Below are 14,202 nucleotides of genomic sequence, written 5' to 3' on the forward strand. Positions count from 1 at the left end.
GATCTGAAAGAGACACGTGCACCCCAATGTTCATCGCAGCACTGTTTATCATAGCCAGGACATGGAAGCAACCTAGATGTCCATCAGCAGACGAGTGGATAAGGAAGCTGTGGTACATATACACCATGGAATATTACTCAGCCATTAAAAAGAATTCATTTGAATCAGTTCTAATGAGATGGATGAAACTGGAGCCCATTATACAGAGCGAAGTAAGCCAGACAGATAAAGACCATTACAGTATACTAACACATATATATGGAATTTAGAAAGATGGTAACGATAACTCTATGTGCAAAACAGAAGAGACACAAATGTATAGAACAGACTTTTGGACTCTGTGGGAGAAGGCGAGGGTGGGATGTTTCAAGAGAACAGCATCGAAACATGTATATTATCTAGGGTGAAACAGATCACCAGCCCAGGTTGGATGCATGAGACAAGTGCTCGGGCCTGGTGCACTGGGAAGACCCAGAGGGATCAGGCGGAGAGGGAGGTGGGAGGGGGGACCGGGAGGGGGAATACATGTAAATCCATGGCTGATTCTTGTCAATGTATGACAAAAACCACTACAATATTGTAAAGTAATTAGCCTCCAACTAATAAAAAAAAAAAAACAGTGCTTTGCATTAATTACCAAGTAATTACTGTGATGTAAGAGAAAGAAGAGACTTTCAGTCAGAAAACTTGGGGGGCACTGTACCATATTGGGCCTCAGTATGTGAAATGATGGTGATTGTAAAAGGGTTTTGTAAAATGTGAAACTTTAGATAAGCTGTTCTCTGCTTTACTTTTAACGTGTAGAAATATAAAAGTCTGAAGTCTATGAGAGTAGATGGCATTCAAGCATGACTTCCTCCTTTCAACCTTTTGGGCCAACCCCTCATTTCTTGATGATTTTGCCCCTCTTGTTTATTTCATTAGTTCTCAAGTTATCACTGGTTTTTGTATAAGGACTTCATTAACTGCATGAAAATAGCCTTTGCTGTTTCTCTAATTTGCATGATGGGAGACATGGCTGCTCTATTAGCTTTCCATAGTTAATGCTGTCGCACTAGATGAGTGCAAAATCTCAGTGGTTTACAGCAGGTTTATCACTCATTGATAATATACGAGCTGGGAAATGGTGGAAGCTCTGCTGTTTCTGTCTTCTTCATTCTAGGATTCAGGAAAGGGCTTTCATTAGTAAATACAGAAATATTGATTTGTATTATGAATTGCTTAAGTGAAGCTTCGAACATTTTTAAACTCTTCAGAACTTATATGAATATTCTGCTTATTGGTAGGTATCACTCAGAATCTGAGTTATGGGCGGTATTCAGTGACTATCTGTTGAGTGACTGAAGTAGCAACAGCCCATCCTCTTTTTCTCTCTGGGTTTGCTAACTGCTCAGGACCACAGTCTGGAGAAGGTTTAAAGCAACATCTCTTAAGGTATTCTTGTTTGTTGGGTTTTTTTTTTGGCCGCCACAGCATGTGGAATCTTATCTCCCCCATGGGGATGGAACCTATACCCCCCTGCAGTGGGAATGCAAGTCCTTACCTGTAAACCACCAGTTCCCCATCCTGAATATATTTTTAAATGCCTGAGTTAGGTGAGAATATTGTGGAAATTAAGTCAAAGTGAAGGTTACTAATGGGAAGCTCAAGTAGGAAGCTATCATCTTGTGTAGGAGATCATCTCTGATGCTGCAGGCAGGGCTAGCTTTATGGGTGTGTGATCTGTGTGGTTGAATTTATTGTCGTTTAGCTGCTAAGTTGTGTCCAGCTGTTTTATGACCCCGTGGACTGCCAGGCTCTTCTGTCCACAGGATTTTCCAGGCAAGAACACTAGAGTGGGTTGCCATTTCCTTCTCCAGGAGATCTTCCTGACCCAGGGATTGAACCCAAGTCTCCTGCATTAGCAGGTGGATTCTTTACCACTGAGCTACTAGGGAGGCCTGAGTAGCTGAATAGGGCCCCATAATTGACTTAACTGTTCTGCTACTGCCATCTTGAAATTATTTATTTCCTGCATTTTTACTTTGAACTGGGGTTTACAAATTATTAGTTGATCCTGTTGACATGTGTTAAAGGGGAAGATTAAATGTCCAGTGTTGCTGTGGAATGGGGGGGGGGGGTGTCTTGGAGGGTGAGTGGCTACTAAAGACAGCAGTTATATTAATAACAGCAGTGGTAATGATGATGGTAGAACTTACAGCAGCATCCATTTACTGACTCTGTACCGTGCACTGCTTTAAGTGCTTTGCGTATATTAATCCTTTTAATTCTCAGGAGGAAATTCTTGAACAGATGTCACAGCTCAAATTTGAAGGCTCTCAGGCTGGAGAACAGGAAAAGCCAATGCTCCAGTTCAAATCTGAAGGCCATCTGCTTGAGAATTCCTTCTTCTGTTCAAGCCGTCAGCTGATTGAATAAGGCCCACTCATATTATGGAGAGTAATCTGCTTTGTTAAAGTTGTAGGATAAAAGATCGATATAGAACAATCAATTGTACTCCATATACTACCAACAAATCATCAGAAAAAACACCATTCACAATAATACCAAAAAATATGAAATACTTAGGGATAAATCTGCTAAAAAATGTTCCCCAAAATTATAAAAATATTGCTGAGATAAATTAAGACCTAAATAGAGATACATTGTGTTCATAGATCAGAAGACAATATTGTCAAAATGATTACAGATTCAATATTATAACAATCAAAATCCTTGTAGCCTTTATTGTAGAAATTGATGAGATGATTCTAAGTCATACAGAAACTCAAAGGTCTAGAATAACCAAAACATTCTTTATAAAGAAAGAACAGTATAATATCACTTATACTTTTAATCTAAAAAAATAGAACAAAATAGTGAATATAGCAAAAAGACAGAAAAAACTGGAGGACTACATTACCTGGTTTTTAGTATAAGGCAATAGTAATCAAGATAGTGTGGTATCACAATAGATTAAAGTATATCAATGGAAAATAATAAAGTCCAGAAAGCCACATACATAGACAGTTAATCAGCAGATATTCCACAAAGGTACAAACGCAGTTCAGTGGAGAAAACATTAGTCTTGTCAACAAAAGGTGCTAGAACAATTGGTAGCCATATGCACACAGGCTTCCCAGGTGGCTCCGTAGTAAAGAATCCGCCTGCAATGCAAGAGACTCTGGTTTGAACCCTGGGTCGGGAAGATCCCCTGGAGGAGGGCATGGCAACCCACTCCAGTATTTGTGCCTGGAGAATCTCACGGACAGAGGAGACTGGTGGGCTGCAGTCCATGGGGTCACCAGGAGTTGGACAGGACTGGAGTGACTAAGCACACACATGCAAACAGAACAAAACTTGGGCCCACACCTCGCGCCATACAAAATGCTTTGCTCAAAATGGATCATAGACCCAACTTAAAACCTAAATCTGTGAAACTTCTCGGAGAAAATACAAGAGAAAATCTATGACCTTGGGTTGAATTTTTTAGATATAACAGCAAAGCATGACCCATTAAAGAGAAAAATGGAAATGGGACTTCATTAAAATTAAAAACTTCTGCTTTTCAAAAGGTTATTAACAAAAAGAAAAGTCAAAGTATAGGCTGGGAGAAAACATTTGTAGATCAGATCCATCTTCTAACTCCAATACTTTAAGTATGCTATTAGTTTATAATAATACAATATTTTGGCCACTTGATGCAAAGAACTGACTCAATGGAAAAGACCCTGATGCTGGGAAAGATAGAAGGCAGGAGGAGAAGGGGACGACAGAGAATCAGGTGGTTGGATGGCATCACCAACTTGATGGACATGAGTTTGACAAGCTCCGTGAGTTGGTGTTGGACAGGGAAGCCTGGTGTGCTGCAGTCCATGGGGTTGCAGAGTCAGACAGGACTGAGCAACTGAACTGAAGCAAAGTGATCCACAATGTATAAAGATTCAAAATTCATAATTAAAAAAACCCAATTTTAAAATGTGCGAAAGACTTGAACTGATACTTCCCCAAATGGTTCTCAACATGATTATTCATGAGATGCCATTACCCATCTATTAGAATATCTAAAATTTGAAGACTGCTATACTGTGTTGGAGAGTATGTGGAGAAACTATAACTCTCATACACTGTCGATGAGAATGTACAATCATATAACTACTTTGGAAAACAGTTTGGCAATTTCTTAAAAAGTTAAGCTACATACCCACATTGGCTGCAGTCATTCTACACCTAGGAATGTATGCAAAAAGTGGAAGCATATATTCATAGATCTGTACACATTTTTCTGGCACTCTTCAATGTTCAGAGCAGTTTTTATTCATATTAGCCCCAAACTGGAAACAACCCACATGTCCGCCAAAGGTGAATGGATAAGCCAATCGTCATATAAACATACTCAGCAATACAAAAGAGTCAACTGATACATGCAACAGTGTGGATGAATCTCAAAATAATTGTGCTGCATGAAATCAGCCAGGCCAAAAATAGTACATTCTGTATGACTCCATTTCTTTAACATTCTGGGAAGTGCAGACAAATCTATAGTGACAGAAAATAAGATCAGTTGTTTCCTAGGAAATGAGGCTATGTGGGCAGAATTAGAAGTGCAAAGAAACTTTTAAAGGTGGTGGATGTGTTCATAATCTTGATCCTAGTAATGGTTTCACAAGTGTACAAATATGTCAGATCTTATCGAAATTGTATATTTAAATACATGCAGTTTACGGAATGTCAAATATACCACCATAAACTTGTTTTAAAAAATGTGACCGTATCACGATACATATTATACATAGAAGGTTAATTCTTTGGATTGCCTTTCATTAACCTTTTGCTTAATGAAACAAAACAAAATCTTTTGTTTTACTTGAAATTTACTTGATTTATAGTGTTGTGTTAGTTTCAGGTGTACAGCAAAGTGATTCAGATACATAAACACAAATATATATAAGAATACATCTTTTTTCAGAATCTTTCCCATTATAGGCTATTACAAGATACTGAATATAGTTCCCTGGGGTATACAGTAGGTCCCTGTTGTTTATCTATTTTATGTATAGTAGTAGTGTCTGTAATGTATATAGTAGTGTCTGTTAATCCCAAACTCCCCAATTCATCTGTCCCTCCCACCCCTTTCTCATTTTGGTGACCATAAGTTTGTTTACTTTGTCTGCAAAACACAGTCTTAAAAACACGTAGGCTAAATGTTGATTTCTTTCTTCCATTTTTCCAGTGGCACCATAGCACAATGTCATAGCTGTCTGGGTGTGGCTCTGTTTCAGGTAACAAGCGATATGCAGGGTGTAGGGCAAGGGAGTTAGAGAAGGCAGGGTTCGGAAAAAGGAGAGGGGCACTTTCTCTCCGAACAGATCACCTTTATTGAGGTGAGAAGGGGCAGCAGTCAGATTAGTGACCTGCTGCACTAACCCAAGGAAAGAGTAAGTATACGTAGGCATACATGTGGACATTTACTGTCTTAAGGGGGCCTGTTCTCCAAGGATGTTTGGGCTAGTTATCTCTTAACAGGCTAGGGCAAGGAATTCTGGAGATCAGCCGGAGGCTGGGACCGGCCGGCAGCTGGGCGTAATCAACCTTACTGTCCATTTTTTCCCCTTCAGGTGAGAGAGTTCTGTTTTGCATAGAATGGTGGGGAGGACCCGGAGGGGAGTTTTAATTCCAGGCTACTTTGAGCCGCGTAACTTTCCTTCGTAGGGAACAACAGAGAATGCTTTTAACTTCATTTGCTCCAGAGTGGCCTCACCTAAGCACGCATGGCTCAATATGCGATTCTCCACCCGCTCCAGAAAGGTAGAAACAGGAACAACCTCCTTTGTGCGTGGGAAAGCACATGCGATGCAAGAATGCAGCCAGAACGCAGCTCAAGACTCGCCATCTGCAAGGAAAATTCAGTTATCAAGAAAATCATGAGGGCGCCCAGATCCTGGGGTCTAGAAGGATTTTGGGTAATGGCTTTGGAGAAGATAAAAAGCGCATGCTCTGGCTAAAAGCCCCACTTCCGAGCGGGTTACGTGCCGGCGCCGGCAGTGACTCCGCTTTCCGGTCCGGCACGGCCCTCATCCCCCGCACTTTCGGTCCGGCGCGCGGCCACCCGTCCGGCTCCCCAGCGCCCTTCCGCCGTCCTCTGACCCGCTGCCGAGCGCCCGTGCAGCTGGCGGTATAGTCTCCCCCGGGGCGCAACTGTAGGCTGGGCAGTACGGTCTGTAGTCCCTCTCCTCTCCTCTCTCGAGTTCCAGGGGCGCGGTAAACCATCTGGTGTGGAACAATTCCCCTGCGGCCTTCCGCTCGCTCGGCTAGAGCCGCCTTTGAACTCCGAAGGCCGAGTCCCCACGCTCCGAACCCGTGGAGGGCTGGTCTTCCGCCTCTAGGGGGCGTTCGTGCGCCCAGCGCCCTCTTCATTATTGAGGTCCCAGGTGTTTTGACTCCGCCGCTGCGCTGCAGTCGGGCTCGTTTCCTCTCACGGCTTACTCAGGACCTTCTGACGCCGGCTGCTTTCCCTCCCCGTCCAGCTAGCCGAAGATGCCCGCGGGTGTGTCTTGGACGTCTTACCTGAAAATGTTCGCCGCTAGCCTCCTGGCCATGTGCGCCGGCGCCGAGGTGGTGCATAGGTACTACCGACCAGACCTGGTGAGTGCAGGAGGATCCTTGCGCCTCGCTCCTGGACCACTTCATTTTAACGGAGGCGAAGTTCAGTTCAGTCGCTCAGTCACGTCCAACTCTGCGACCCCATGGACTGCTGGACGCCAGTCTTCCCTGTACATCACTAACTCCAGGAGCTTGCTCAAACTCATACCCATCAAGTGGTGATGCCATCCAACCATCTCATCCTCTGTCGTCCCCTTCTCTTACCTTCAATCTTTCCCAGCATCAGAGTCTTTTCCAGTGAGTCGGTTCTTCGCATCAGGTGGCCAGTGTATTGGATTTTCAGCTTCAGCATTAGTCATTCCAATGAATATTCAGGAATGATTTTCTTTAGGATTGACTGATCTCCTTGCAGTCCAAGGGGCTCTGAAGAGTCTTCTCCAGCACCACAGTTCAAAAGCATCAATTCTTTGGTGCTCAGCTTTCTTTATAGTCCAACTGTCACATCCATATATGGTTACTAGAAAAATCATAGCTTTGACTAGACGGACCTTTGTCAGCAAAGTAACGTCTTTGCTTTTTAATATACTGTCTTGGTTGGTCATAGTTTTTCCTCCAAGGAACAAGTGTCTTTTAATTTCATGGCTGCAGTCACCATCTGCAGTGATTTTGGAGCCCAAGAAAATAAAGTCTCTCACTGTTTCCGTTGTTTCCCCATCTATTTGCCATGAAGTGATGGGACTGGCTGCCATAATCTTAGTTGTTTGAATGTTGAATTTTAAGCCAAATTTTTCACTCTCCTCTTATTTCATCAAGAGGTCTTTAGTTCCTCTTTGCTTTCTGCTATAATGGTGGTGTCGTCTGCGTATGTGAGGTTATTGATGTTTCTCCCGGCAGTCTTGATTCCAGTTTGTGCTTCAGCCCTGCATTTGGCATGATGTACTCTGCCTATGAGTTAAATAAGGGTGACAATATCCAGCCTTGACATATTCTTTTCCTAATTTGGAACCAGTCCATTGTTCCATGCCTGGTTCTAACTGCTGCTTCTTGACCTGCATACAGATTTCTCATGAGGCAGGTCAGGTGGTCTGGTATTCCCATCTCTTGAAGAATTTTCCACAGTTTGTTGTGATTCACACAGTCAAAGGTTTTGGCGTAGTCATTAAAGCAGAAGTCGATGTTTTTCTGGAACTCACTTTTTCTGTGATCCAGTGGATGTTGGCAATTTGATCTCTGGTTCCTCTGCCTTTTCTAAATTCAGCTTGAACATCTGGAAATTCTCAATTCATATACTGTTGAAGCCTTGCTTGGAGAATTTTGAGCATTACTTTTCTAGCATGTGAGATGAGTGCAATTGTGTGGTAGTTTGAACACTCTTTGGCATTGCCTTTCTTTGGGATTGGGATGAAAACTGACCTTTTCCAGTCCTATGGCCACTGCTGAATTTTCCAAATTTGCTGACATATTGAGTGCAGCACTTTCACAGCATCATCTTTTAGGATTTGAAATGGCTCAACTGGAATTCCATCACCTTCACTAGCTTTGTTTGTAGTGATGCTTCCTAAGGCCCACTTGACTTCAGATGCCAGGATGTATGGCTCTAGGTGAGTGATCACACCATCCTGGCTATCTGAGTCATTAAGATCTTTTTCTGTATAGTTCTTTTGTGTATTCTTGCCACCTCTTCTTAGTATCTTCTGCTTCTGTTAGGTCCATACCATTTTTGTCCTTTATTGTGCCCATCTTTGCATGAAATGTTCCCTTGGTATCTCTAATTTTCTTGAAGAGATCTCTAGCCTTTCCCATTCTATTGTTTTCCTCTATTGTTTTTTTGTGTTGATCACTTAGGAAGGCTTTCTTATCTCTCCTTGCTATTCTTTGGAACTCTGCCAAAGTGATGTTGAAATTAGGAGTGCATCTGCTTGGGGCCTAAAACCTTACAGTGGCATCTCGTTGCCATTAAAGCAATACGTGGCCTGCTCTTAAAACAGTCTTAGGCAGGTTTGAGGTTTTACTGTGTCTGTCACTTGCCTGCCACTGACCTTATCTTCTCTTTCTTCTTTCTTCCCTCTATTGCAGCCACACACACTTCCTTGGTGTTTCTCCAATTCATCAAGCCTGTCCCCACCTCAGGGTCATGCTTTTTTTCTTCTCGGATTGCTCCCCCCCGCCCCACTCAGATTTTGTTTTGGCTTACTTCTTCAGAACTTCAAAGTCTCTGCTCAGATATCTCCTCCAGCAATGAGTGTTCTTTTTATGGCCCCCAGAGAATTGCTCTTGTGCTCTTCCGTCTTGTCCTTCGGTTCGGATAGAGCGCTTGTCACAACTTGCAGTAATCCTATTCATTTCTCTCTTCACTTGTTCTTTGTTTCTTCCACTAGAGTATAATTTCCAGGCTGGGGAGACTATGCCTGTCAGGTTTGCTCTCCTGCCTCAATCACCTAGAAAAGATTTTAGAATGTAGTTGATGCCCAGTAAATATTTGTTGAATGAAGGAGTGAATGTAGGCCTTGAAAGGAGGGAGGAATTTAATTTTAATAAGCATTCTTTGGATTAGAACTGGGAACTAGAGATACTTCTGAGGAGTTACGGTCCTGGAGAGATGGAGGCAAGGAAGTACAGTGCAAATAATTACAGGAATGTGTAAGGTACCTTTCGGGCAAGGCAGAAAAGGAAAGATGACCTCAACAGAAGTAGGTTACCTTTATTCAGGCAAGGAGGGGCGACAGTCGGCCTAATGACCAGGCTGAGCGCCGAGAGGGGTCAGGGAGGCTTCATCCTTACAGGGAGGTTTGTGGAAGCGATAAGGGAAACGTCAATCAGGCGGGATATTTTGAGTATTCTTTTGTTGAGATGACATTTGTAGTTGGGCAGGGAGCGATAAGTCTTCTGGGCGGGTGTAGGGGGTGATAGGTTTCTGGACAGGGGTTGATAAGTCCCAGATAGATGCAACCGGCCTGGAGCATCAGGGGGGAGCTAAGGTTCTGTTTTCTCCGAAGTTAGATGATTCAGCAAGGGGCCTTTGGGACTGTTGCTCTCTTTTCTAGGCCCCAAAGACTCTTTCAGAATGTGCTTGGTGTTTTATGCTATGGATGTGAATGGGCTTCCTGGTGGCTCAGTGGTAAAGAATCTGCCTGCAGTGCAGGAGACAGACATAGAGACCTGGGTCGGGAGGATCCCCTGGAGGAGGGCATGGCAGCCCACTCCAGTATTTTTACCTGGAGAGTCCCATGGACAGAGGAGCCTGGGTGGGCTACAGTACATAGGGTTGCAAAAAGTTGGACATGACTGAAAGCAACACATAGACTAAAAGTGAAAAATCTCCCCACTGATGACCCCCTTTCTCCAGTCTACTCCCCAGTGTAACTACCATTTGTTGGTTGGTATATTCTTCCAGATTTTTACTGTTGTTGAATACACACACACACACACACACAGAGTTTATGGGGTGATTTTCCCTTACATAAATAGAAACTCATATACATGTTTCTCTGTGACTTGCTTGTTTTGTTAACGACTGTATGGATAGATTTGTTTATATTAATAGCTTTTTTTCTTTCTGGTCATTGAACAGTATTTCATAATATATTTACTCAATTCTCTGTGGACATTTAGTTGGTATCTAGGTTTTGTGCAAATAATGAGGCAGTCACTCTTTACCACTTTAGACTGCTTCTCTTTAATTTTAGGGAATCAAGGATAGTTAGTAGAGACAGGAAGGGGTAAGAACGGGTAAGAACCTTCCACAGAAATACAATTTGTTTGGTCTTTAGCTTGTGCAGGAATAGACATCAAACAGGTTTGACAAAGAGGAATGCCTGGGAATTGACCCCTCATTCTCACATCTCATCAGCGAGAAAGTTCAAGGATTGTTACCAGCAGCTGCCGGGACCTTGGGAGGAGGTGGCCCGGGCCAGAAATCTCTAGAAGGGGCATATTTACGTGTCCCAGGCCACCTCATCCTGACTGGGTGGTGATATCGGCAGTGGGGGACCTCTGTAGGAATTTGATGGCCAGGGCTGGCAGGCTGTGTGTAGGAGGCTGTTGGCTTTACTAATACTTAAGGGATTTATGTTCTTTTATCTGTGTCTGTTGGTATTGTTCCAGCAGTTATTGTCACTGTTGTTACTATCCCCGGCCTTTGCGGGAGTCTTTCAGCTTATGCAGCTGGAAGTCGGGCTGCATTTCAGAGCAGAGGCGACCAGGAGGGCTGCCTGGGGCTTGTGCTCAGTGCTGTTTGAAGGCAGAAGCTCTAAGGCAGTTGTCCCTGAGCTCCAGGCTTTGGACTGGTACCTCCTGTCAGATTGGCAGCAGCATTAGATTAAGAAATTAAGTGTGCAATAAATGTAATGTCCTTGAATCATCCCGAAATCACCCCCCACCCCCACCCCGAGCCGTGGAAAATTTGTCTTCTACAAAATCAGCCCCTGGTGCCAGAAAGGTTTGGGACTGCTGCTTTAAGGGCACCTTCTCCTAGTCGTCCCCCCAGTTCATCAGGAAAGGAGCAGATTCGAAGGCTCAAGGCAGGCGTTCTGTCCTGGAATGGAGTGTTTTCTGCTCAGGCTCCCCGTTTGCATTTCCTTCTCCCCTGGTATTACTTTTACTGGTTCTGTTTTTCTTATCTGTTTACTATTGGAGGCATGGTAGGTCAAAAAACAGTCTCCGCACTCATTTTAAAGCACTGGTTTTTTTTTTGTTGTTGTTGATCATAATTTTTTTTCATCCTGAATCATTTAAGTGAAGTGCACTTTAGACATTTTGAATTTTACATTTCTGAATTAAAATTTTGAAAGCCTTTTTCTACACCATTTACTATGATATTTTTTTTTGACATTTTAATTAAACTTAATTTTGTTTTGGAGTGTAGCCAATTAACAATGTGATAGTTTCAGGTGGACAGCAGAGGGACTCGGCCACATATCTACATGTATCCATTGTCTCCCAAACTCTTCTCCCATCCGGGCTGCCATATACTATTGAGCAGAGTTCCCTGTTAAAGCACTTGTTTTTGGCTGTCTCCAGAAATAGCCACATATAAAAAAACTGCTATTTAGGACCTGTGCCAACATTGCTAACTTTTGATGCCAAAATCATATTAAAATTGGTTGTATTTTTAGTATGTAAATAAGTGCTTTCTTTTAATCAAAGTTGAATTGTCACTTTAGCCAAACAGTAGAAACAATCCAACTAAATATCCATTAATTGGTGAGTGGATAAATGGATACATTTATTTGTATTCATGTAAATAAATGTATACATGGTGAGTGGATAAATAAATAAATATAATGGAGTATTTTTTGGTCCTAAAAGGAAGGATTGATATACCTGAAAACATGGATGAATCTTGGAATCATGCTAAGTGAAAAAAACTAGTCACGAAAGACCACATGTTGTGTGATATGTTTATATGAAATGTTCAGAAGAGGCATGCCTATAGACAGGGCAGTGGCTTGGTGATGGCGGTGGTGGTGTGAGGGTTGTGTGGAAATGGGGATGACTGCTAATGGGTTTGGGGTTTCTTTTTGGGGTGAGGAAATGTTCTCTAATTTATTATAGTGGTGGATGTGCAACTTTGTGGCTGTACCAAAGGTCATTGAATATTTAAATAGGTGGTATTTAAACCATACCATAGCAATATTTAAACCATGCCATGGTTTGTGAATTATATCTCACTAAGGCTGTTACTTCATGGGAAATAGATGTGGAAACAGTGTCAGACTTTATTTTTGGGTACTTCAAAATCATTGCAGATGGTGATTGCAGCCATGAAATTAAAAGACGCTTACTCCTTGGAAGTAGCTATGATCAACCTAGATAGCGTATTAAAAAGCAGAGACATTACTTTACCAAAAAAGGTCCGTCTAGTCAAGGCTATGCTTTTTCCAGTGGTCATGTATGGATGTGAGAATTGGACTGTGAAGAAAGCTGAGCGCCGAAAAATTGATGCTTTTGAACTGTGGTGGTAGAGAAGACTCTTGAGAGTCCCTTGGACTGCAAGGAGATCCAACCAGTCCATCCTAAAGAAGATCAGTCGTGGGTGTTCATTGGAAGGACTGATGCTGAAGCTGAAACTCCCAATACTTTGACCACCTGATGCGGAGAGCTGACTCATTGGAAAAGACCCTGATGCTGGGAGGGATTGGGGGCAGGAGGAGAAGGGGACGACAGAGGATGACATGGCTGAATGGGATCACTGACTCGGACATGAGTTTGAGTAAACTCCTGGAGTTTGTGATGGACAGGGAGGCCTGGCGTGCTGATTCATGGGGTCGCAAAGAGTTGGACACGACTGAGCGACTGAACTGAAAGCTGTTACAAATTTTTGAGAAGTCACCTTTCTTGAAGGCAGTTTTGTCATTTGTTTTGCCTACTGCTTATGCTTTGCACATAGTAGGCACTGTTTTCTAACAAATTGATTCCTAACACTTGTTTTCTGGCTAGGCATGTTAGAGAAGTCAGTGAACAGTCCAGGAAAGAATTTCCCAATGTGGAAAACCTTTTTCAGATTTGTGGCCTGTCAGTTGATACTGATGCAAACTTTCTGTGAGTCCTTTAGTACTTAAGATGTAGCCATGATGATAGCTGCAAATAGAGGACTAGAAAGTAACTTAGATCAACAGCAGGTCCTCATAATATTTATCATTGAGTGGCAGGGAGCTTTTGTTCTTTTTTACTTTTTCTTTGATGTTTTTCAGGTCATATTCACAGTGTAAAAAAGCATGGCTATCTGTATATTTTGTTTTTGTATTTTATAGACAATACCTGAAATTCCACCCAAACCTGGAGAACTCAAAACAGAGCTTTTGGGACTGAAAGAAAGACAACAGGAACCTCAAAATTCAACTCTGCCAAGAACTCTGTGAATGAAAATTAAATATATATTTTTAGAATTTAATGAGTGAAACTATTTGTGTTTAAGCATCTAATACAAACTGCAAGAGGAAGTGCTCAGTAGATGTTAACTGATTTAGTTATGGTTTGACCAGTTAATCTTGAAAACTGCCAGTTTATATCATCAGCTTCTGTAATGTAGTTTCATAGATACCCAGAGTGTAGTTGCAGTTTCTTTCCCTTATAATTTTGACTTATTTCTCTGAATAAGCTTGACTATAATGGCAAAAGTGGATTATAAACTAGCTATAATAAAAGTGACATTGACCATGTGTGCTTAAGAGTGAGAGGTTAGTATTTCTCTAAATTTGAAAAGTACTATTAATAGGATTAGGGTTTGGATTCTTTTGGAGTAAGTTTAGATTTACAGGGAAACTGCCCAGACAGCCCAGTTCCCATTTCTGCAAATGCCCTCATGTAACATGACCATGGTACAGATCACACATGCCAGAGCTAAGGAGCCAATGAACTATGTCTGATTCTGTATTTCCCCAGCTTTCATCCATCCAGGCAACTATGACATTTAGTTGCCATGTCTCCTTATTCTCCTCCTGTGAGACTTCTTTCCTTGGTTTTGACCTTAAAAAATTTGGAGGAGTACTGTTCACATATTCTAGGTTAGGTTGAGTTTTTGAAGAATACCAGAGGGGAAGTACCCTCCTTCACACGTCAGGGGGTACATGACATCACTGGCTGATATGAACCTTGATCACTTGGTTATTATGGTAGCAT

The 14,202-nt window shown here is 42.3% G+C and overlaps 1 protein-coding gene across 2 annotated transcripts; it reads left to right on the forward strand.

Annotated features, from left to right (window-relative positions):
• Window positions 1–6,062: 6,062 nt before the first annotated feature.
• Window positions 6,063–13,474, forward strand: UQCC6 (ubiquinol-cytochrome c reductase complex assembly factor 6). 2 transcript variants are annotated; one of them, XM_020905530.2, is made up of 3 exons: window positions 6,063–6,154; window positions 6,507–6,624; window positions 13,335–13,474. In XM_020905530.2, exons 2-3 carry the CDS (start codon window positions 6,517–6,519, stop codon window positions 13,440–13,442), a joined length of 216 nt encoding a protein of 71 aa, XP_020761189.1. In that variant the 5' UTR covers window positions 6,063–6,154; window positions 6,507–6,516; the 3' UTR covers window positions 13,443–13,474. The 2 variants fall into 2 exon arrangements, with proteins under 2 accessions (XP_020761189.1, XP_020761190.1); XM_020905531.2 differs by having other exon boundaries at window positions 6,104–6,196.
• Window positions 13,475–14,202: the final 728 nt, after the last annotated feature.

The sequence above is a fragment of the Odocoileus virginianus genome, chromosome 23 (assembly GCF_023699985.2).
Source record: "Odocoileus virginianus isolate 20LAN1187 ecotype Illinois chromosome 23, Ovbor_1.2, whole genome shotgun sequence".
Taxonomy (NCBI): domain Eukaryota; kingdom Metazoa; phylum Chordata; class Mammalia; order Artiodactyla; family Cervidae; genus Odocoileus; species Odocoileus virginianus.

Excerpts from the sequence above, each read along its gene's own strand:
- UQCC6 (XM_020905530.2), top strand. The coding sequence starts at position 6,517 with ATGCCCGCGGGTGTGTCTTGGACGTCTTACCTGAAAATGTTCGCCGCT. Across the intron at positions 6,625-13,334 it reads GGTACTACCGACCAGACCTG|ACAATACCTGAAATTCCACC; the intron begins GTGAGTGCAGGA and ends TGTATTTTATAG.